Source organism: Apteryx mantelli, chromosome 1 (genome assembly GCF_036417845.1).
Source record: "Apteryx mantelli isolate bAptMan1 chromosome 1, bAptMan1.hap1, whole genome shotgun sequence".
NCBI classification, from domain to species: domain Eukaryota; kingdom Metazoa; phylum Chordata; class Aves; order Apterygiformes; family Apterygidae; genus Apteryx; species Apteryx mantelli.
This window is the reverse complement of record NC_089978.1, coordinates 138675908-138700702: the sequence shown is the minus strand read 5'-3', so window position 1 is coordinate 138700702 and position 24795 is coordinate 138675908. Positions and strand designations below refer to the sequence as shown.

General features: G+C 42.3%; 1 protein-coding gene across 5 annotated transcripts in view; it reads right to left on the bottom strand.

The window, feature by feature from the left end:
- NDUFA9 (NADH:ubiquinone oxidoreductase subunit A9) overlaps positions 1-24795 on the bottom strand; it is a 32133-nt gene that overhangs the window by 5742 nt on the left and 1596 nt on the right. For all 5 annotated transcript variants that reach the window (XR_001293422.1, XR_001293423.1, XM_067304466.1 and 2 more), the window contains exons 2-8: positions 10664-10834; positions 9815-9912; positions 9532-9623; positions 6473-6614; positions 5122-5224; positions 3851-3918; positions 3616-3692 (exon numbers count right to left, since the gene is read on the bottom strand). Coding sequence is in view for 3 of the 5 variants with exons in the window: in XM_067304466.1 (XP_067160567.1) it covers positions 3616-3692; positions 3851-3918; positions 5122-5224; positions 6473-6614; positions 9532-9623; positions 9815-9912; positions 10664-10834 (751 nt within the window). In the remaining 2 variants the exon portion in view is untranslated. The remainder of the gene's footprint in view (positions 1-3615; positions 3693-3850; positions 3919-5121; positions 5225-6472; positions 6615-9531; positions 9624-9814; positions 9913-10663; positions 10835-24795) is intronic.

The window sequence follows — 24795 nt, the reverse complement described above, 5'->3', positions numbered from 1 at the left end:
TCTGAATGTTTTTAAAACACACTTTTAAAGTGCTTCCTCCATGTAAGGACTGACTCAAATTCCGAATACAAGATTTTCAGCACTGGGACAGGACTGAATTTTAGAAGCCCATTCAGCAGCTTACAATAGAAGGAAGCCAGAAAACAAACGGTGAATTTAATAAGGTTTGCTAACAAAACATTCCATCTTTGGTAACAAACGGCAGCAAAGAAATCAATTCACTTGACTAAGAACATGGCGTTCTCTCCAAGAGCAAGAGGAAGAAACTAAGACAAATTCCCCCAAAAGAATGCATGTATCCTCCCAAAAATGGAGGGAAGGAAGCAATCAAGTTTCCTGCATGCTTGCAGTAGCTTAAGAGAAACATATAGCATTGGGAGTTCCCATTCCTTTCCTGTTACAGCTTCACCTTGGAATTTTAATATTCTGGCTTAGACTGACAGAAGAATCTCCCTTGGCTTTTAAGATGACTTGCTGGTATTTCAAAACATTCTGAAAATCTTCATGACGACACCCCAGCACATGTTGCTGAGCTCTGACATGTCACTTGGTGCTTTCAGCCTTCAAAATTCCATCCTGCTGTTCATAATCAAAAGAGCAATAAGCACACCAGAAGCGTTTTTCTCCTAATGATTTGCTATCACTTTTCAGCTAAACCGAAGGCCTCAGTAAGATGACAATCCCCTTGCAACAGACCACTTCCTAAACATAAGACCGTACCTACTTCATCTTCAACATTTTTTTTTTTAAATAGGAGACACTGAATTACTGTCAGATCTCAAATTCCAGAAGAATGAAACCACGTTGGCATAGACAGTTTAAAGATGCAAAACTATTCAAACAGTCCAGAAATCCAAGGCTGTGATGCAAGTAACATGAATTTCAGTTTGCTAAACCAAAGATCTGATTTCAAGGTTTGAGGTTCCAGGCATCCAAACTGAGGCTTCAGTACACTTACTCTTCACAGAAAAAAACGTGTGCATAACCACAAACTAAACTGGCTGGTTGATGCTAGAAAAGGGACAAAACCTAAAATCACCTTTTTCTTCTTCTTTAAGTTTTTAAAAGCTAAATTAGGACAACACATTCACAAAGCTAGGTGAACATATTCAGGAGAATTCAAAAGAATTCTGCACATCCTTACCAAGTTTATCTCAGTGTTTACAGAACCTGTGAGATTTGAATTTATGAAGTTAAATTAAAGGACTATCATCAGAAAAAAGGTATTAGTTTTCCTCTTTTAATAAAACTTCTGAGAGAAAGATAGCAAAAAATGGATAATGTCAAATTACTTATTCAGCTGCGAAAAAAGGAACTGAAGTATTCATTAGTGATTTTTACCACATTTTCTGTCCTTATATCTTAACATTCTCATGCTTATTTATCCAAAGCTAGTAAAAGTCAATTTCAGTTCCATCCTAATAGATGAGATCACTTGAGGCAATACAGTATACCCACACTTAAAAATGTGAGAGTAAAGAAAAATAGTGTTTGCTCCTCTACACATTACTGAATAGTAACAATACAACATCACTAAGAAAACAATCACATCAGAGCCTTCTTATGTTAACCACAATACAAGCAGAGCGTAAGCTCTACAGAGCATTAGCATTCAAGATGCAAGGTTTAACAAGTGGATGAAGCAAAACCAATACCAAGGGGAAAGAGGGAAAGAGAGAAAGACACAGAAAATACTCAGTCATTCAGAAATGGCAATGACACCACCAACTGTTATGGTTAAAATTGCTTTCTACCACAGAGTATAACAATATTCTTTTACAAGATCAGTATTTTAAATCTCAAATTGCTAACTCCTGTTAAAAAAAAAAGCCTTATACAGCTTTATTCAAGGGTTACTCTGCAGACTTGATATGAACCTTCAGTTCAGACAATCATTTATTCAAAGTCTTTTCAGTCACTGCTAGGTGCCTGAAACTCTGAATTCCTTGCACTGAAAGTCTGGCATCCTTCCTTGAATTCCTGCCTCTGAAACCTGGGCATTGAACTTCTGGCCTTCTGCAAACTGCCAAAAAAATTAGACTTTGAAACTGTAAGAATACATTCAAAGTTTAGCCAACTGCCCTTGCATTTGGCTGCAAACAGTGTTCTATTTAATATGCAGGCTTCACCTTCTCCTGCAGTTGGAGCAGTCGCTTCTGCTGAACCAAAGTGAGGAAGCCAAAAACATCTCTCTTTCCTTGTCTGGTAAAAAGACTTTGAGTACATGTTAACTCATGTTCAAGTTTGCCACCAGCAAATAAAGCAGTCATGCAAAAGGTTAATTCCAACACACCTGTGCTGGCTAGAAAGACTTCCAAATCAGGTGCATTTCTGCATTGGTTGTGCCCATCTGATACATATGTATCTGTTTTCTTCAATAAAAGTCTTTTTGAATGGCTGTCTAGCATTGGTTTCCACTTGTTGTTTAAGGTGGCACTTAACATCATCCCAGTGATTGGCTTCTTCATCTTACCTTGCCAGTTTTTGAGTAAAAGCTCCTCAGCATGACCCACAAGAAGTTGAAGACCTGCAGCTTTTTCCAGTACACCAGTACACAGCACACTTAGCCTGGCTGCTAAGACATCTTCCTCAACAGCTTAATTACAGTACCGAAGAAAGTGAAAGACTAACCAGCAATGATCTCTGCACTACAGGGGTAAAGAGCTGCCACGGTAAGAGCGTCAGAAAATGAATATGGAAAAATCAATGAAGTCACTGACACCCCTTTTGCAAACTCCAGACACTAAACATATTTCCAGTGTAAAAGGGGGGAAGACAAAAAGATAAGCATACAATAGAAAGGAGGGGTGTTCAGCATCATTTGCAGCTTGGCTGATTAGCAACTGTTTTCTTCTTCCATGTATGTAAAGCTCCTTTCGCCACATATTGGACAAAGACCAACTCCAATGCCACATTACAATACTGAAACATGAACCTTGGCCTTTACCATGCTGTGTTTTCTTAGAGCTAATGACCTATTTTGCCTTGGAGTTTTGGTACACAGACTATTCAAAAGGATCCACTGCCTCCATCTGTTCTTATTCCAGGTCATTTTCCACACATTTTAAGCAGAATTTTCTCCAAAGCTATAGCTTTCTCCATTAGTAGATGTGCGTATCTGGCCCTGCTTTTAAATTCTGGAAAGCTTTGCTAAAGTTTTGTTTACTCTTTCAATTCTTTTACACGATACTGGCTATATGCATGGATTTTATTCCTCAGTTCTGTAAAACAAATATCAGGTTTTTTAAACAGTCCAGGAAACAAGTTTTATATCATGTCCAACAGATACCTATCCTGGAAGATCAGGCATGCTGAACTCAAACTATTTGCCCACAAGCCGAATCCCTCTCTTCCACCTATCTATCTTGTCTAGTAAGTTTTTCAAGACTGCCTACTTCTTTGTATGAATATACATAACATTAAACGCAATGGGGCCCAAACTAGGTTTATCAGCATATTCACAATAACAGCTTGAGTCATTTTTCCTCCCAAAAAGGAGGTGGAATTTATTGCAGCTCAAACTGTGTGCATGGATGGAGAAATTAAATGTGCTGTGCAGCATGCCAAAAATGACACCAAAAAGAAGTACTTCAGTTAATTAGAAAAGTAACCTACCCAGCCAAGGCATATGTTTTTCCTTTAGCATCAGGATCCTTAATTGCATTAATAATTGCCTTTGCAACATCAACCACCTGAGAGAAACAAATTGGAAAAGTTACCTTTAGAAAACACAAATGTACAGATACACCCTTCTTCCAGAAGTGATGCGGGGGGGTGGTGCGAGGAGAATTCGTCTCTTACATACGCACACACCAGGTTTGGGATTGTCTTGTTTTTCAGTAAAACTTACATATATTGGTTGCTTCACTGTTTTTTTGCCCAGAGAAATAAGAGGCACACCACCAAACCAGCGCATGTCTGAACAGAGAGACACATAAGTAACTTAAGAATAAGAGTGCTAAATCCTTTCAATAGGCAAATAACTGACATGCTGCACTGCAGCAAAACAAATCCAGAATGCACCTACAGTGCGGATATTTCCTGGACAATGACTTCATCAAAAAACAAAATGCACACCCAAAAAAACAAAATGCACACCACCAACCAAAACAACAACAACAAAAATAAACAAAAAACCCCACAAACCCCACAAAACAAAGAACAAAAAAAGCCCCAAAGCCTCCCCCCAAAAAAACAAAAACACACAAAAAACCCAACCCCCCCAAACCCCCCAAAAAAACAACCCCCCAAAAAACAAAAGCCACCCCCAGAACCCCCCCAAACACAACCCCCCCAAACCCCAACCCCCCCAAAAAAAACAAAACAAAAAAAACCAAAACCCAACCCCCCCAAAACAAAACAAAAACAAAAAACCCCAAAACCCACCCCCCCCAAAAAAACAAAAACAAAAAAACCCCCAAACCCAACCCCCCCAAAAACAAAAAAACACCCACCACCCACCCACCACACACCCCCCACACCGAACAAACCAACCCCCCCCACGCAAACACACACACAAGCAAAAAAAAAAAAACCAAACAAAAAACAAAAAACACTACTATCCAACTTCAGTACCTCTGTTTTCAAATAACATTGTTTTCTTATCAAAAACCACCAGACAATTGTGTTTACTGCTTACCCAGAATGGTTCAGAGATCTCTCAACTTTGCGAGACAGAAACAAATCCTGCTCTATGCTGTCTAGCAATTTTGCTGATGATACATCAGAGTCATTACTCTTGCTTTGTATGAGCCCAAAAGAACTCAAGTCAATTTTTACATTCCAGCATTACCAATGTGAAAAACTCGTTTCAGAGGTAATATTTCAAACCTTAGCTCAGACGTTAGCTCAGAACAATCTAAACAGCAATAATACACAAAATCATCAAACAGTCACTCAGTCTAACTGGATCCGGAAAGAATTCAGAAGCTATCATTTCATCATAAGGTGAAAATTTATTATATTTTCACTACACAGTGTTCAGTACAGCTAACAAAATACAGTCTATTTCTGATAAAAATATACCTTCCTGCTTTTCAAAAAGAAAAGATCGCATTCTCCCCTTTCTCCTCTAGATGCAGGTAAACAAACCAGACAAAACTTTATTTCAAGAATACATACTTGCATAATGATTGAGAAAGCGGTCCTCTCTCCCAAACATCTCAGAGGGCTTCAGAATTATAGCATCTGGCAATTCTTCCCTCACTGCTTTCTCTCCAACTGCCTGTCATTAAATTAAGATGAACATATGAAACAGTTGCGAATTGGACCCATTCTGCATAGGCCAAAATAGGATACCCTTTCAGAACTTAGTTCATCCTCACTACAGCACTCAATGAAATAATACTGGCAGTAGCACAAAACTATTTCTATTTGACCAATTTCAGCTTTGCAATGTTTCGGTAAGAAGCAGGTCTCACAGAAAGCCCCAGAAGTCCCATAAGCATGTAGATAATTTATACCTGAGATCCAATACAGTCTCAGCAGTGAAGAGTTACACGTTTAAAGTGACTAAGTGCAAAAAGTGAAGAAAATACTAAGTATTTCTCTAGCATGTCAGTATCATTAAGTACTTCTCTGGCATAAGTCAGACCAGGGTTTGCAAGAAATCAGAAGGTTTACAGATTCCTACTATATTATTGGAACACTCCAACAACAGCTTATGTATAATTTAAAATTCAGTGGCAGCTATCTGCTTTCCACATGGGCCTGGTCAATACAATAAAGCCTAACTATCCTATAGAGTCATTGCACATTGATGGATACCACATTTTAACCCTGTCTTGAAAACTGTGTTCATAATATAAAGTAAAACAACAGAATCCAGTGGGCTTAAAAAAAATCTGAAACTGGGGCAGCAGCCATCTGAAAAGAAAAAAAAAAGAAAAAAAAGGAAAAAAAAGAGAGAAAGAGAGAGAGAGGGGGAAAAGCAATACCAGAAACCGATACCTCCTAATTAAAAAGAAAAAAAAAAAAGAGAGAGAGACAGAGACAGAGAGAGATATCTCAAAAAAATTTTTTTTGTACTGAAAGAGGTAACAATCCCACTACAAAGACCTATAATTGTGTCACTAATCTGTCCTTGCAGCAGTCATTTTGGCATCAACTACTTACATTTGCTAGGTCATTCCAGTCTTAGATGTTAGGACTGATTTCAGATCCCAGTCCATCACCAAACTAGTTCTTCTTTTGTAGTGACAGTAATTGTACATGCAGGACATATTCAAGGATAGAAGGAAGGAAGGGTTTTAAGGAATGCATAATCTACTTCCCTTCAAAGCAGATGAAGTACTAAGCAGGATTTGTAGCTCCAGGAAGCACATAGTTTAATTCCACACACACAGAAATTACTTTCAGCTGAGGAAAAGATTCTTCAGTAGAGAAAATTCATACAAAGATTTCCTTCAAACAAATCCAGTTAAAAAAAAAAAAGAGCTCTCTAAAAGTACATTCAAAAGAATTCCATACTTACTTTACTTCTGAGGTATTTGGAAGGACTCTTCATGTTAGCATTCAGGTGAGATATATGCACAAGTGTTTCCACACCAGCTTCCCTAGTTACCTGGGCAATACTTCTAGGAATATTTACAAATTCATCTTCAAAACTGAAGTTTCTAAAACAAGACAAATACAAGTTTTAATTTAAGAGCAACAGTGGTTGCCAACCAACCAACAGCAATTAGCAACATGCTCATTGTTCAGTTATCACCTGAACACACTTCACAAACCTATTTTGATGCCCTTTATTAGCAAGTTTCCTTTACTGAGAGACTCTTCATAAAACAAAAACATGATGCAAATCAAATACAACAGTAAGCTGCAATTACAGCAATAGTATCACCTGTCTTTTTCCTCTGTTAAGATTAAATGACAGTTTGAAAAACTCTTGCCCATTTCTCTGTGACAAAAAAACTCTTCCCAACTGAAAACAGAATTTTTAAGTGCTGCTTTTTAAAATCTGAGCAAAGCTGTCCATTTTCACAACACCTGTTTAAAATTTGACTTGATTTGATGTCCTCAATTACAGAGGAGCTCAAAAATCCTGAGCAGTCTCAGAGATAGGACAGATGCTGGAATTGGAAACGGGACAAAAAACAGACCAAAGAACTCACAGATACTTAAACAAATGGAAAATTTTACACAGATGGAGCAGTTACAACAGTTTCATAGCAGCTGTAAGGGACTTCAAGGAAAAGCACGCAGAAGAATACTCAGTTTACAGCATTCAAGGGGACTAAATTAGGGGATTCAACTGCAATCTCATTTGGCATCTGATCAAAAATAATGCAGAAGCTCACTCTCCAAGTAAAACTGACATTATAGCCTGGCAACAACCCCCAAATTTCTTCAAACTATCCTAAGACTGGCAGGGAGGAGGGGGGGCCGGGAGGAGCACAATTGACCTCTCATGTTTCGATACTGTCTTTGTAAGCACCCTGCTCCATCTTTTACATCTGCTTTTGGGTAACAGACATTTTGTTCAAATGCCTGTCTCTGTCCTTATCTATTCCCACAACTCTTCAGATCCGTCCAGAGTCTAAAGAAAGCCTTAAAATTAAAAGTTATTTTAGACCCATCAATAGCTAATCTGATCCTGGGAACCATTATTGCTGTTCTACTCACAAAAATAGATTTTAGAAACACACAAGAATGAACAACATCCCTCCTGTAGCTATGGAGTTCTCCAACAACATAGTATACACAGATGAGACTGTATACTAGTACTAGGCGAGGAGAAAAGTATTTAATGGCAGGCTTTACTTTTTTTGACTGATTTACATTTCCAATCTTACTTTTTTTTCCTGCTTATGTTGTTCATACATTTTGGGATGATTACAATTTAACTGGCCATATTTAACTGGCCACAAAATTTTACGGCAGGGTTCCAGCATCACCACTGATGTCAACATGGCAGCTAACATATATGATAAGGGCTTCTGGGCAATGTAGTAGCAATTATTGTAAAATCTAAACGTCCTTAACATGTACCAAGACCCCTCTCTGTTTTTGGCACTGTTGAAAGAGACCACAGTGACCAGGTTTGAGGGTTTTTTAAAAAAAAACTTCAGTGAATGTTTGGTTTTTTGTTGTTGTTGCACTTCCAGAAGGCTGTATTTCAATAACCAAGCAGCCCTCCCTTACATAAACCACATATTTCACATAAGCCCAGAAATTTGGAGGAAGAAAGTGCATGTGAAAAACATCTGAATGATAAATGGAGATTATGTAGTTAATAATTGAAATTATTCACTTCTACTCTGAGCAATAGGATTTTGAAGTTTTATATTTGTATTTTAGTAACAGCATGTGCTAATCTTGGCAGGTTGGTTTGTATGTCATTACCTATATCCCAAAGTCTGAAAAAGACAAAAAGAACCAAAAACCTTGTCAGATGTACAAAATCAGACCTTGACAGATGTACAACAAGATGGGTTGTGGTCTTTCCCCCCCCACCACCACCAATTAAACTATACTATAAACTCCAGCAGTGGGATAAGGGGCTAAATGACATATCAGAAAAAAAAAGTGCCTCTACAAATTTGAATGTCAAATCAAAGTGTCTCCAAGAAGTTATATATGATATTTGACTAGACAAGAATAAGTTGAAATAGATGCTTGCCAATAGACATACTATTTTAGGAAAAATAATTCTAGAATTTGAGACTACAACACCAAATGACTGTCCACAAAAATGGGCAACAGAGGCATTAGGCTTATAAACATAGATTACACCAAGATCTACATTGGTTTCTGTCTGCTACAGTAGGAAAATTATGTACCGACTAAAGGCAAATCACACAACTAATGAGTACTTCTTTGGCAGTTCTCCTCTAACAAGGTTTTAAATAAAGCAGACTTACTTGCATGCAAAAAAACCCAGATTATTACAGGTATTTTTAACCTAAAATAAATATTAGATTTCATGGATTTAAAAAAGGAACTATTTAGAAGATCAGCAAGTTATCAGTACAACAAAACTGCTTAAGATGCTAATAGTATCTGTGTCAAAATTCTATCAAGGAATAACGTTATTAATCATACCCATAGAAACTCTCCACTAGCTATTCCCATTTGTTAACATTTACCAGAGAATAATAAGAACATGACTACAGCTTATTATACTAGGTTTTAATTCATCAGTACACCAGAATGATAGGATGAAAGCCCACTTCTGTAACACCATAAATATGAGCCCAGAGATTTGTAAACCTCTATCACCTATAGGAAGCCACGCATCAAACAACATCAGTAAGGTGTACTAAAGTAGTAAATTTAACTGTCTGACAGAGCAAAAGTTGTGCATTAGACAATTATGGAAAGAATGTACTTTCTAAGAGCAGATCATAAGCAAAATTCCAGTTAACCATTCAAAGAAATGGAAGCACTTTCATGCACAAGATTTCAATCTTGTCTCTTCATGGAAGGCGAGTGAAATATCAGTGTCACTGTGTACTGTAAACATGCTGTAAAATGCTGCTACAATGTCCAATACACATTGCAAATTATCCATACAGAAAAAAATGAAATTACTTTGTTTCCCACTCCTTTCCAACAAGATTAATGACCACACTGCTGTGTTCCACGGCTCTTCGGATAGAGTCTTTATCCTTACAGTCCCATTCCTGTAACCAGAGGATCAAAAGGGAAAGAGATGAGATAATGTGCAAACAGGCATAATCAAAGAAAGCTCGTTCACATCACTTCCATTTAGAGGCTAAACAATAGCTGGAGTTTTGACTTTGAGAATGATTAGCAGACTTCCTTGTATAGCAATGATACTGTATTTGATCTAACACCAAAGCAAAAGACTTACTAAGAAGAGAAGTTGCCCCAGGTCACCCATCGGTCGCAGATACATGAGGTCATACTGATCACAGCGATAGGGGATGATTACTTGAGATCCAACGCGACCTAAGTGTTCAAAGAATTTTTCATTTATATCAAACTACTACATAACTTTAAGGAGATAATCTTCTGAATGTATGTCATTTCCCTTTTTTCACTGGCATTAAAACACAACTACTAAACATAGATAATTTGAATACTCATCTGCAAAGCTAAAAGTAGCACAGAAGTTTCTCAACATATAGTATCAGAGGAATTCTTAAGCAGGGATGTACTTGAATAGTTGGGTGAACTAATAATCAAATAATCTTATAAAACAAAAGATCTTTTCAATCAGTACGTATCACAAATGTAGTACAATACCTAAAAATGTGTCACATCTACAGATATTCATGTGTATAGATTTTAATTTGCATTTTTAAAAGCTGGACAGAGAAAAGAAGAAGGAAGAAAAGGGAAAGAATTATTTTTTTAAAAAAATCAAATTCATAAGGGCAATCCTAACGAATTCTGATCAAATTCCAGATTGCTGCAAACATTTTAGCAAAATGTCATAATATGGCTGAAAACAGAAGAATCAGCTATGAGCTTCACTTCCTAGAATTACATCTCATGAGCTCAAAAAAAAATACTAAATGAAAGAGAATGACTTATTGTAATGATTTGAGCAACCTCCAAAAGCTTCAGCATTTTCCTGCATTAAAACTATAGTTAAAAAAAAAAAAAAAAGATTTTTAGGGCTATTCTATAACCTGAAGAAAGACTAGAGTTTGGTTAAGCACCTTAACTTTTAATTGGCACTCCTGGGAAGACTTACCTAAACGATTGACAACATATCGTCCCAGGAAACCTGTAGCCCCAAAGACAGTGGCCACGATGCCACTAACAGAGGATCTTCCGCTTCTTCCATGAGGGATTAGCGCATGATGAACTTGGCGGTGCTGCTGCAATCTAGGTGGCAATGCAGCTAATGCAGAAATGCCAGGGCCTACAACACAAAATGGGAGCAAGCATGTGATATAATTTAGGAGTTATTATTGTCCATCTGTAATTAAAGTCACAGAATCGCTGAGGTTGGAAGGGACCTCTGGAAATCACCTAGTCCAACCCCCCTGCTCAAGCAGGGTCACGTAGAGCACATTGCACAGGACTGCATCCAGGCATGTTTTGAAAATCTCCAGAGAAGGAGACTCCACAACCTCTCTGGGAAACCTGTTCCAGTGCTCGGTCACCCTCACAGTGAAAAAGTATTTCCCTCATGTTCAGATGGAATTGTCTGTGTTTCAGTTTGTGCCCGTTGCCTCGCGTCCTGTCACTGGGCACCATGGAAAAGAGTCTGGTCCCATCCTCTCAACACCCTCCCTTCAGATACTTGCATACATTAATAAGATCTCCTCCCAGTCTTCTCTTCTCCTGCCTAAACAGGCCCAGCTCTCTCAGCCTTTCCTCATAAGAGAAATGCTCCAGTCCCCTCATCATATTTGTAGCCCTCTGCTGGACTTGCTCCAGTAGTGCCATGTCTCTCTTGTATTGAGGAGCCCAGAACTGGACACAGTACTCCAGATGTGGCCTCACCAGGGCTGAGTAGACCTCCTGGCAACACTCTTCCTAATGCACCCCAGGAGACCATTGGCCTTCTTGGCCACAAGGACACATTGCTGCCTCATGGTCAACTTGGTGTCCTCCAGCACTCACAGGGCCATCTCTGCAGGGCTGCTTTCCAGCAGCTCAGCCTTCAACCTGTACTGATGCATGGGGTTATTTCTCCTTAGGTGCAGGACCCTGCACTTGCCTTTGTTGAACTTCACGAGGTTCCTCTCTGCCCACCTCTCCAGCCTGCCCAGGTCTCTCTGAATGGCAGCACAGCCTTCTGGGGTATCAGCCACTCCTCCCAGTTTGGTACCATCAGCAAACTTGCTGAGGGTGCACTCTGTGCCTTCATCCAGGTCATTGATGAAGAAGTTGAACAGGACTGGACCCAGGACTGACCCCTGGGGGACACCGCTAGCTACAGGCCTCCAACTAGACTCTGCACTGCTGATCACAACCCTCTGAGCTCTGCTATTCAGCCAGTTCTCAATCCACCTCACTGTCTGCTCATCTAACCCACACTTCCTGAGCTTGTCTATGAGGATGTTATGGGAGACAGTGTGGAAAGCCTTCCTGAAGTCAAGGTTGACCACATCCACTGCTCTCGCCTCATCTACCCAGGCAGTCATTCCAGCATAGAAGGCTATCAGATTGGTTAAGTACAATCTCCCCTTTGTAAATCCATGCTGACTATTCCTGATCACCTTCCTGTCCTTCATATGCTTGGAAATGGTATCCAGGATGAGCTGCTCCATCACCTTTCCAGGGATGGAAGTGAGGCTGTAGTTCCCTGGGTGCTCCTTCTTGCCCTTTTTTGAATATTGGAGTAATATTTACTTTCTTCCGGTCCTCAGGCACCTCTCCTGATCTCCATGACCTTTCAAAGATGATTGAGAGTGGCCTTGCAATGACATCAGCCAGCTCCCTCAGCATTCATGCGTGTATCCCATCAGGGCCCATGGACTTCTGTATGCCCAGTTTGCTTAAGTGCTCCCTAATCCATTCCTCCTCCACCAAGTGAAAGTCTTCCTTTCTCCAGACTTCCTGGAATGGGTCTCCAGGGTCTGGGTTTCCTGAGGGAAGATCTTAACAATAAAGACTAAGGCAAAGAAGGCATTCAGTACCTCAGCCTTTTCTATATCCTTTGTCACCATGGCCTCTGCCCCATTCAGCAGCAGGCCCATGTTTCCCCTAGTCTTCCTTTTGTTACTGATGTATTTAAAGAAGCCCTTCTTGTTGTCCTTGACATCGCTTGTCAGATTAGACTCCAAATGTGCCTTGGCCTTCCCAGCCCCAACCCTACATACTCAGATAACATCTCTATATTCATCTCAGATTATCTGTCCCTGCTTCCACCTTTGGTATAATTCCTTCTTCTGTTTGTGTTTTGCCAGGAGCTCCTTGTTCCTCCATGCAGGTCTCCTGCCCCCTTTGCTTGAATTCTCTTTGGGATGGACCATTCTTGAGCTTGGAGAAGAGGATCCTGGAATATCAACCAGCTTTCTTGGACCCCTCCTCCCTTTAGGGCACTATCCCATGGGATTCTTCCAATCAGGTCCCTGAAGAGGCCAAAGTCTGGTCTCCTGAAATCCAGGGTTGTGATCCTGCTCTTTGCTCTGCTCCCTCCTCGCAGGATCCTGAACTTCATCATTGCATCGTCAGTGCAGCCAAGACTGCTCCTGACCTTCACATCCCCAACCAGCCCTTCCTTGTTCATAAGTAAGAGGCCTAGCAGAGCACCTCTCCTCACTGGCTCCTCTATCACCTCTATCAGTTTTCATCGATGCTCTCCAGGAACATCCTGGATTGCTCGTGACCTGCTGTGTTGCCCCTCCAGCAGATATCAGGGTAGTTCCAGTCCCCCATGAGGACCAGGGCCTTGTGAACATGAGGCTACTTCCAGCTGTCTGTAGAAGGCCTCATCTACTTCTTCCTGATCAGGTGGCCTGTAGCAGGCACCCACAACAGTGTCAGCCAAGTTAGTCTGCCCCTTAATCCTTACCCACAAGCTCTCAGTCAGCCCACTGACCACCCTCAGGCAGACCTCCATTCATTGCAACTGCTGTCATGTAAAGGGCGACTCCCCTCCTCGCCTTCCTGGCCTGTCCTTCCTAAAAAGCCTGTACCCATCCATGGCAGCATTACAGCCATGCGAACTATCCCACCACATGTCCATAACAGCAGTGAGATCATAGCCCTGAAACTGCACACAGATCCGTGATTCCTCCCATAAGATAAAAACAATGCTTTTTCTGAAAACCCCATTCCAAGCCATGTCTTTCTTATATTAATCACTAATTTTGGATGGAAGTCATGTATGCAGCAAAGCATATGTCATCCTGCTGAATTACCCCAGTCAGGAAACAGCAAAGAGCTATACCTTTCAGTCCTGAACTGCCAAGATTTTGCAAGGCATATGACTGTCACTTGAGAAGAAGAAGAGTCTGAGGCACAGCAAATCGCATTACTTTTAGCACTGTCACTGCCATCACTTTCGCTAGTTCTTCCCCTAGAATCTGTATTGCAGGAAACTGGAATGAAAACTCTTCCTTAGTGAGAGGATCCATTGCTGTTCCTGGTACTGCTTCCCTTTTCTTTTCATCTGCCATATAGAAAAAGGTTGCAAGACAAATAAGAGCAAGAACTAAAGTGTCCTGAAAAGGGAGTAGTAGAGCAGGAAAAAAGGAACAAAGAAGAAAAACTTAGAGAATATCAGAGGAACAAGTAATAGTCCAGTATTGCACTTATTAACTCTACTGATACAAATAAATGATGAATAATAGCAGGCAGCAAAAGAAGGACCTGCCCCCAGAGGCAGGTGTGAACACATGAATATTTGTGCATTAGATTCATTATTATGTACACTGTATTTTGGGCTGCATCTACCAAACCATTAAGGTGAGATTGCCAAAGATGCCTAAGTCAGGACGTTCCCAAAAGAGAAACTCCTGCCATGGAAGTATAAGATAGTTCCACTGGGCCAACACTAAGTCATGTGTTTAACTGCATAACACAATCTAAACTGGACTGAACTAACCATGCACAGAAAACATGAGCAATAGGAAGCTCCAACAGTTTTGCTCTGAGTTTGTATTCAATGTGTATTATAAACAAGCAAAACATGCTAGCATTAAAAAAATGAATACAAGATCCTCTATACCCACTTTTTAAGCACTTAAAAACACATATGTACATGGTTTAATGTGCTTTCTATTCCATCCCTGCAATAAATACAACTGAATTCACAGCACTGTGGGAACGTGAACTGGAACAGTATGTTTCAGTCCTCAGAAACAAAGAACTCAAAGTAGTGATAAATTATTATTCACCAAAATGTTCAATTAATTTTGTGGAAAATAATAATATATTAATATTTTAACAATATTTTAATGATATTGTTATGGTTATTAATTTATTTATTACCGATATTTTATATCATTAATATATTTTATTGTATTAACATTTTAATTAATATTTAATATTAATAAAAATATACATTTACATACACTCATTTCTCCTCTAAATCCAATGCACACCTTCATACTATTAAATGCACCATTTTAAAGTTGTTCCAAAGCTAGAACCTCTAACTACAAAGTGTTTTGATGTTCTCACTGTCCTTGTGCTGCCTTCTTTGGGAACATTAATATTTCATGATTGTCACAGATGGTGTAGAACCACAGACACTTATTTCTTTGCTCCATTGTAGCTTTCTGCCTAGTTCTCAGTGTGCACTGAATTGCATCATAGTTTCTTTTAGGCAGCACATCTTGGCAAAGAAAAATTAAAAAGCAGAAAAACAAAAGATTTCTAGATATAGCACACAACACTCTTGGGCAGCCTTCCCTCTCTTTCCCACTTCAGGCAAATTTTACAATGTGCAGTGACTCCACAAGCAGAATACACACAACTGAAGACAACAGAACAATTACTATTTGGCACACTAGATAATTAGGCCTAATGTACTCCCAGGATAAGCATTAATATGTTCACTCCACCCAAGAAAATACCTGATGAGTCTTGGCTGGTGAGATAGTCATCAATCTACAAGAAAGTAATGGCCTCCACTGCTTCCTGGAACAGGCTGATTCTAGATGTTACTGAGTCGTTGTCTTCTCACTCCCTCTTTATTTTCATTTAGTTTCAGTCCTTGCCACGTGAGAAGTTTTCTTCCTGAAATCTTAAGGTGCTAACCATTCTCATCTCAGAAATTTTACTGCTGTTTTAATTTTCTTATGTTACATGGCTTTAGCATAGAGACTTTCTCAAACCTTAAAAACAGTCAGTAAAACATATCAATAAAACTGATCAATAAGGGTGACTAAGCATTGGATTAGGTTTTCCAGAAAGGTTGCCAAATTTCCATCCTTGGAGAGTTTCAAAACCTGATTGGAGAAGGCCCTGAGCAACCTGCTCCAACTTTGAAGTTGGCTCTGCTTTGGGCAGAGGTTTGGACTACATGACCTCTGAAAGGTATCTTCCATCCTAGGTTATTATATCAGCCTGTGGATCTAAATATACACAGCTTCTTTCTTGTCTGTAAGGTAAATGCCACCATCAAAACACAAGAAACCAGAGCTCCTCAGCTGTTGCTGTAGGAAGGTGTAAGGGAGGAACATGGCTGAATTACTTCTGAGCTAGAACACAGCAAGAGTGCAGGATCCAAGGTGAACATCTGTACGCTTCAAAACACCCCTTGTGCATGTAACACAGAAAGCAAAGGGTCCTTGGGACAGGGCAGAGAAACAAGACTTGGAAAATGTGGATATATTCTATTCGACAGTGAATGCAGTGAGCCCTTTGCTGTAGTTTTGCCTTCAGGTAGACTAAGACAGAAGAACTAGTTCTCACATGACTGACAGGAGGATTGAAACATTTTGTTTCAAGTGGAATGAGGAAAGTAATTTGCAAAGCTACAGACATCTTTATTTTTCAAATCAGTTGTGTGCTTGAACAAAATATCATCTTCTCCTGAACAAGAGATTTTTCCAATAGAGTAACCAATCTTGTGATAGTGTCACATCTTGAAAACCAAAGCTACAAAGTAAAGACAGGCAATTGGTATGTCTGAACATTAGCTGCTGTTTAAAACCTAACATCTGTGAAGCTTTTAAAAATACATTATAACACACTCCTCACTGACATAGAACTAAAGAGGCAAAAGGTATCCTGAGCCCTGAACATGTGTTTACCGCAGATAATTTCACAGTGCTCTGACCTTTTTATTCCAGCCATACAGGTCCACGAAAATTCCCACAACTCTTTGCAAAAGCCAATGTACAACATAAAAATGAATGTGTTGACATTTTTTTGTAGCTCCTCCTGCAAAAGTTGCACCATACTCTGCAAAAATTGTCTTATCAAGAAGATGTTCTGATATTCCTACTATGAAAAATCTTCCTTTTATCTCTATGTAATAAAGAGAAAGGTTGTGAAACTGAGTGACAAAATAAAAAAAATTCCACACGGACAATGAGGGAAATTTCAGACATACTAAGAAGTGGGAGAAGGAAGAGGAGTGGTAAAAGAATATAAATTCAAAGTTTCTCTCTAACCTTAAACAGATGCCCCGGCACTTCTCAGCAGTCCTGGTAGGTGATGTCTTTTGTTCCCAGTTGAATTTAACAGTGCAAAGGAAATTAAGAGATTCTAAAATTTAGTCTTGATTTTACAAATTTAATATGATTAGTTTCATTTGCTATGTTCTTTTGTTTTCTTTTATAAAACAGTTGTTTGATCACTATGTATACCCAGATGTGATGGATGTGGGCTTCTTTTAATGTTTTGTTATACTGAAGTTTGTGTATGATGTGACGTACATATCATATTGCTAGTCAGCATTTGTTTGGTCCTGTATCATCTATACTGACATATAAAGAAATAGTCCCTGGGTCAAAGATTTTAATATACCTAGAGGAAAACAAAAAGTTGCTTGAAGATATCTAATAACAGGAGAAAAATGATTACTGACTTGTGGAGAATTTCAGAGAGCTACTGAAGTTTTATTCAGAGTAAAATGCTGCAGTCAGCATTCCTCCTGGAGAAGAGCAACCCTGCTGGGCTTGCTCAGAGTGAAGTTCTGACTCATTAGCATGACATTGGCACATATTCTGTTCAAGGAGAAAAGTTCTCCAATCATATCCAGCTCAACCTACAAATAAAGTTGTATGTCCTATAATCTCTTTTTCTCCTAGTTCAACCGCAACTGAAGCTAAGTTTTGTGGGCTCAGCTGTGTTTCTTTTCTTATGGACTGATTACTCTAACCAATGAGCTGTTTGATATTGCTAATATATCAAAGTTTGCTCTGTACCACAAAAACTCTCAGATCACCAGGGGGATGGAAAACAGTATAAACTTACACATATTCAGTAGCACAAAGATAAAAAAAATCTGCAAGCCATGTAGAGAACAAGATCAAAATTCAGCATGACCTTAAAAATTTTGATAAGCTATCTGAAATCAACAAGATGAAATTCAGTAAATAGCAAAGTACTCTTGGGAAAGAGACTGACGAAAAACAAAGTGAGGGAACAGCTAGTTAGAAAAAGAACTTCGATTTGAAAAAGATCTGAGGGTCATGGTGTATCCAAAAGTAAATACAAGTCAACAGTGCACTACTGAGGAGCAGCTGAAGGATTACACTTGGGAAAAGTCTCAGGTGAGACTTAAGCCTTCAGTTATATTGTTCTAAAGAAACTGATTGTCCACTCCTGAACCAGAGATGCTCTCAGTATAACAGATAATGGTGGGAATAGTGAAGCACCCAAAACGGATTCCTGGGGAGAAAGGCATTCCTGGTTGCCTCAGAGAGCAACATAAAAGGATGAATCCCAGACAGCTTAGACCAGATGATTAGTTTTTACAGACCTAAAACTAGGTGAAATAAATTCTGTACTAAGCATTTGAAGAACAAGCTATAAGTTTAAAGCCTGAAATATGTATTAACCAAAACGATGCAGAAGATGTTTTTCCCATTGCTCCCAGCTGTGTTCCTTTCTGTCTTTAATACTTTGGTACAACTTTCAGTGTTTCTAATCACAGAATCACAGAATGGTTGAGGTTGGAAGGGACCTCTGGAGATCATCTAGTCTAACCCCCCTGCTCAGGCAGGGTCACCTGGAGCACGTTGCACAGGATCGCATCCAGGCGGGTTTTGAATATCTCCAGAGAAGGAGACTCCACAACCTCTCTGGATAACCTGTGCCAGTGCTCTGTCACCCTCACAGTGAAAAAGTATTTCCTCATGTTCAGATGGAACTGTCTGTGTTTCAGTTTGTGCCCATTGCCTCGCGTCCTGTCGCAGGGCACCACGGAAAAGAGTCTGGCTCCATCCTCTTGACACCCTCCCTTCAGATACTTGTATACATTAATAAGATCTCCTCCCAGTCTTCTCTTCTCCTGCCTAAACAGGCCCAGCTCTCTCAGCCTTTCCTCATAAGAGAAATGCTCCAGTCCCCTCATCATCTTTGTAGCCCTCTGCTGGACTTGCTCCAGTAGTGCCACGTCTCTCTTGCACCGGGGAGTCCAGAACTGGACACAGCACTCCAGATGTGGCCTCACCAGGGCTGAGTAGACCTCCTGGCAACACTCTTCCTGATGCACCCCAGGAGACCATTGGCCTTCTTGGCCACAAGGGCACATTGCTGCCTCGTGCTTAACTTGGTGTCTACCAGCACTCCCAGGTCCTTCTCTGCAGAGCTGCTTTCCAGCAGCTCAGCCCCCAGCCTGTCCTGCTGCAGGGCCTTATTCCCCCCTCGGTGCAGGACCCTGCAATTGCCTTTGTTGAACTTCAGGAGGTTCCTCTCCGCCCACCTCTCCAGCCTCTCCAGGTCTCTCCGAATGGCAGCACAGCCCTCTGGTGTATTGGCCACTCCTCCCAGTTTTGTCTCATCAGCAAATTTGCTGAGGGTGCACTCTGTGCCTTCATCCAGGTCATTGATGAAGAAGTTGAGCAAGACTGGACCCAGGACTGACCCCCTGCGCGGCGACGCTAGCTACAGGCCTCCACCTAGACTCTCCACATCAGTGGAGCACAACCCTCTGAGCTCTGCCGGCCAGCCAGTTCTCAAGCCACCTCACCGGCCACTCATCTAACCCACACGTCCTGAGCTTGTCTATGAGAATGTTACAGGAGACAGTGTGGAAAGCCTTCCTGAAGTCAAGGTAGACAACATCCACTGCTCTCGCCTCATCTACCCAGGCAGTCATTCCAGCATAGAAGGCTATCAGATTGGTTAAGCATCATTTCCCCTCGGGGAAGGCACGCTGACCACTCCTGCTCGCCTTCTGGTCCACCACAGCCTTAGAGATGGCCCCCAGGACGAGCTGCTCCATCACCTTTTGAGGGATGGAGGTGAGCCTGACTGGCCTGTAGTTCCCTGGGTGCTCCTTCTTGCCCTTTTTGAAGAGTGGGGTGATGCTGGCTTTCTTCTGGTCCTCAGGCACCTCTCCTGTTCTCCAGGACCTTGCAAAGATGATGGAGAGTGGCCTAGCAATAACATCCGCCAGCTCCCTCAGCACTCGTGGGTGCATCCCAGCGGGGCCCATGGATTTGTGGGTGTCAGGTTTCACTAAATGATCTCTGACCCCATCCTCCTCAACCAACGGGAAGGCTTCCTTTCTCCAGACTTTCTCTCTTGCCTCCAGCGTCTGCGAGTCCTGAGGGCTGGCCTGAGCAGGAAAGACTGAAGCAGAGAAGACATTCAGTAGCTCTGCCTTCTCTCACCAGGGCAGCCACCCCATTCAGCAGCGGGCCCGCATTTTCCCTAGTCTTCCTTTTGCTCCTGATGTATGCGAAGAAGCCCTTCTTCTTGTCCTTGACATCCCTTGCCAGATTTAATTCCAAATGGGCCCTGGCCTTCCTCGTCGCATCCCTGCAGACGCCGACAACGTGCCTATAGTCCTCCCAAGTGGCCTGTCCCCCTTTCCACATTCTCTCTACTTCCTTCTTCTGGCTGAGTTTTGCCAGGAGCTCCTTGCTCAGCCATGCAGGCCTCCTGCCTCCTTGCTTGCCTTCTTACTCATAGGGATGCTCCGATCTTGAGCTTGCAGGAAGTGATGCTTGACTATCAACCAGCTCTCTTGGGCACCCCCCGCTCCTTCTAGGGCCCTAACCCATGGGATTCCTCCAAGTAGGTCCCTGAAGAGGCCAAAGTTTGCTCTGCTGAAGTCCAGGGTTGCGATCCTGCTTATTGCCCTGCCTCCTCCTCGCAGCATCCTGAACTCCACCATCTCGTGGTCACTGCCCCCAAGGCTGCCCCCGACCTTCACATCTTCGGCCAGTCCTTCTCTGTTTGTTAGTACGAGGTGCAGCAGCAGCACACCTCTCCTCGTTGGCTCCTCCACCACCTGTGTCAAAAAGTTGTCATCAATGCTCTGCAGGAACTTCCTGGAGTGTTTGTGCCTAGCTGTGTTGTGTCTCCAGCAGCTATCAGGCTGGTTGAAGTCCCCCATGAGAACCAGCGCCCGTGATCGTGAGGCTACTTCCAGCTGTCTGTAGAAGGCCTCCGCCACTTCCTCTTCCTGATCAGGTGGCCTGTAGTAAACACCCACCACAGTGTCCCCCATGCTAGCCTGCCCTTTAATCCTTCCCCATAAGCTCTCGACTCGCTCTTCAGCCACCCCTAGGCAGAGCTCGATACGTTCCAGTTGCTCTCTCACCTAAAGAGCAACTCCACCACCTCGCTTTCCTGGCCTGGCCTTCCTAAAAAGCAGGTAGCCATCTAGGACAGCACGCCAGTCATGCGAGCTATCCCACCATGTCTCTGTAATGGCAATGAGATCATGGCCCTGTGACTGCACACAGATCTCTAGTTCTTCCTGTTTATTCCCCATGCTGCGTGCATCGGTGTACAGGCATTTCAGAGAGGTGATTGAGCATGCAGGTTTCCCAGGAGGGATACAAGAGGATCCTCCATAGCCACATCCCATGCGCACTTCCCCGGCTGCATTCACCTGCTGGAGGCATCCTGACTTGAGCTGTCTTTTGCCAGCTACCCAGTCACTCTAACGCTCCCCTTCCCCCATCTTTCCTAGTTTAAAACCCTCCTTACCAGGTTGGCCAACCTGTTGGCAAAGACACACGTGCCCTGCCTCGTGAGGTGCATCCCAGCTCTCGCCATCAGTTGTCGATCTTCAGACAGGGGCCCATGCTCATAGAAACCAAAACCCTCTTGCCAACACCAGCGGCGCAGCCAGTCGTTAACTTGGGAAGTCCGTCTCCTCCATCCCCCTCACTGGCGGGATTGAGGAGAAGATGACCTGGGCTCCCAGACCCTTCACCACCATCCCCAGAGCTCGGATATCCTGTTCGATGGTTTCCAGTTTGCCCTTGGTGTCATTAGTGCCCACATGGAAGAGCAGCAGTGGATAACAGTCTGAAGCGTGGCCAAGCCTTGGCAGTCTTTCCATGATATCTCTCACACGAGCCCCTGGCAGGCAACAAACCTCTCTAGACAAGAGGTCAGGTCGGCAGATAGGTGCCTCCGTCCCCTGCAGCAGGGAGTCACCCACAACAGTCACCCGCCGCTTCTTCCAGGCATTTCAGCAAGGCACAGGGTCTGTTTTCCCAGGTACTTCCCTTGCAGCCATGTCCAGCTCCTCCTCATCCTGCAGGGCACTAAACCTGTTCTTCACTTGCAAGTCCTCGGGAAGAGTAGGAGCCTTTCTCCTCCCATGAGCAGTGACCAGCTTCCAGGCACCTTCTACAGTGTTATGATGTACCGTTTCACACGGCATAGAGCCCTCCCGCAACTCCACTGCTGTGGGGGGTTGGGACTCACGAAGCTGCACAGTCTCCAAGAATACCCTATCTCTTGCTCCGCTTCTCGGATGCTGCGCAGCCTACTTACTTCCTCCTGTAACTCCCTTACCTGATGACACAACTCATCAACAGCAGCACACCTCCTGCAGGAGAGCTGACTGCCAGCCCAGGCCTCCGGAGAGGCCCCAAGCACTCCCTGCAGCCTGAGACCTGTAGGTCTGCATCTACTGTCAGAGGAGCGGTCTGGGTCCAAGCCTCTGACACAGCAACTCCAACAGCCACTGGGGAACACGCTGTGCGGCGTGTCACAACCATACTTGAGGAAACGTACACCACAGGGAACAGAAACGAAGGTTCCTTCGTGCGCCCTTCTGCGCGAACTGCTGCACGAACTGCTGCATCTGTTCGCTGCCTCTGTTCACTGCGCTCTGGGAGCTGCGCTCTAGGCCTGGCTCTTATATACGCCTCTCCCTAGCACTGGCTAAGAGGGTGCTTGACCCGCCCTAATCAAGGGCCACTGGGATCAAAGGCCCCAACTCCCTCTGGTCAGGGGCAACCAAGAGAGCTCGTTAGCAGCAGCCACTCCTAGCTAGAGCTTTTCCCAGTAGCTTTTCCCAGGAGAAGTCAAGGCCTCCTGCAGTTGTCCTTGCCTAGCTTCCCCTTTCCTGTTCACAGCAATCACCTTCTAATTCCTCGGGGGTCCTCAGAAAGCCCACAACTTCCAACAAGATCCTCAAGTTCTAGTCAGAGCCCAAACACTGCTGCGCAAACTGCTGCGTCTGTTCGCTGTGCTCCAATTGACCAATTGGCATAAGACATTACCTACACAAACATCAAGTAGGTATATGACTTCCTAAAATGCAACTCTCCTATGAAAAGGAACCAAGCTTAAGAACACTGAGATTGGGCATGGTGTCTGTCTCAAAGTGACAGATAGGCAGGGCATCTCCATTGCCAAAGTGAAGGCCTTGAGACTAAATATGAAGAAAAATCACTCTGCGACAAGCATCCATTCAAAAACAGAGTTTGCCAAAAATCTGCTGGAGTTTCATAGAAGAACACCTACATTTATAAGTAACTCTGTTCATAAAAAAGCCATGCTTTCTCTTTTTAGATATTAATGAGACTGGATGTTGTGAAGTGTATTTTTTTGTGAGTGAGTGTCACACAATCATTCTAGTTTTGCTAGAAAAACATATTGAACCCCCAATCAAAAAATTTACCATAAGTTTTTAATTTCAGAATTCTGTTTACTTGGTTTCTTTGTGTTTAAAGAAAAAAGAAAAAAATCACTAAAGAACAAATTTGCAAATGAAATCAGTATATACCAAATGCTCAGCAAAGAGCAAAGCTGATGGTAATGCAGTGGGTTCCTGGATAGCAGAGATCAAGTAAGCTAAGCATTAGCAGCTGACCTGCTGGTGAGCAGCTTTGCAGGGAAGGACCTGGGGGTGCTAGCAGACAAGTTGAACATGAGCCAGCAATGCAGTCTCATGGCAAAGAAGGCAAACAGCATCCAGGGCTGCATTAGGAAGAGCACTGCCAGAAGGTTGAGGGAGGTGATCCTGCCCTTCTACTCAGCCCTGGTGAGGCCACGTGGAGTACTATGTCCAGTTCTGGGCTCCCCAATACAAGACAGACATGGAGCTACCGGAGAAAATCCAGTAAGGGCCACAGAGATGATTAAGGGACTGGAGCATCCCTCATATGAGGAAAGGCTGAGAGAGCTGGCACTGTTTAAGCTGGAGAAGAGAAGACTTAGGGGGAATCTTATCAATGTATATAAACATCTGAAGGGAGGGTGTAAAGATGACGGGGCCAGACTCTTTTCAGTGGTGCCCAGCAACAGGACAAGAAGCAACAGGCACAAACTGAAATGCAGGAAATTCCACTTGAACACAGAAAACATTTCTTTACTGTGAGGGTGACCGAGCATGGGCACAGGTTGCCCAGAGAGGTTGTGCTGGTTTCCATCCTTGGAGATACTAGATAGCAGAGGGGTTGGACCAGATGCTCTTCAGAGGTCCCTTCCAACCTGAACTATTCTGTGATTCTGTAAAGGGTAATACTGTAGCAGAGAGTTGGATGAACTTGCTACCTTCATTCCTGCAGTGTTCTAATAACCATGTTTTTACTATTTAATTTTGTTTTTGGACAGACTCATTCAAAGAATATTATTTGGTTCTTTATAATTAGTAGGATTCCTTTATGTGCACAAAATAGTTGCTTTGTATCCTGTTTGAGATGGTGAAAGACAAAGCTGGGTGACCCATAGTACTTTTCAGTACTTTGTTCACATACATTTCACATATATTTCTCTTTCTCAAGGTTTGAAGAAAATGTGCACAATATGCATATTTAAAAAATTACCATCTCCATTATTGATAGCTGAGAACATTTCAGTCCTTACGATACAACATCCGGAGAACAATAAGACTTTAGTTCACTATGAGCACATGTTATAAAACTCATTATTAAACAGATCAGCCTATGTAACAAGGGCAAGAAAGTTAATCTGAAAAATTTCTACACCTATCTTTCAACCACTTTAAGGTTCCTCTGCTATTTCTACAAAAAAAGTGTTGATGACAGACTC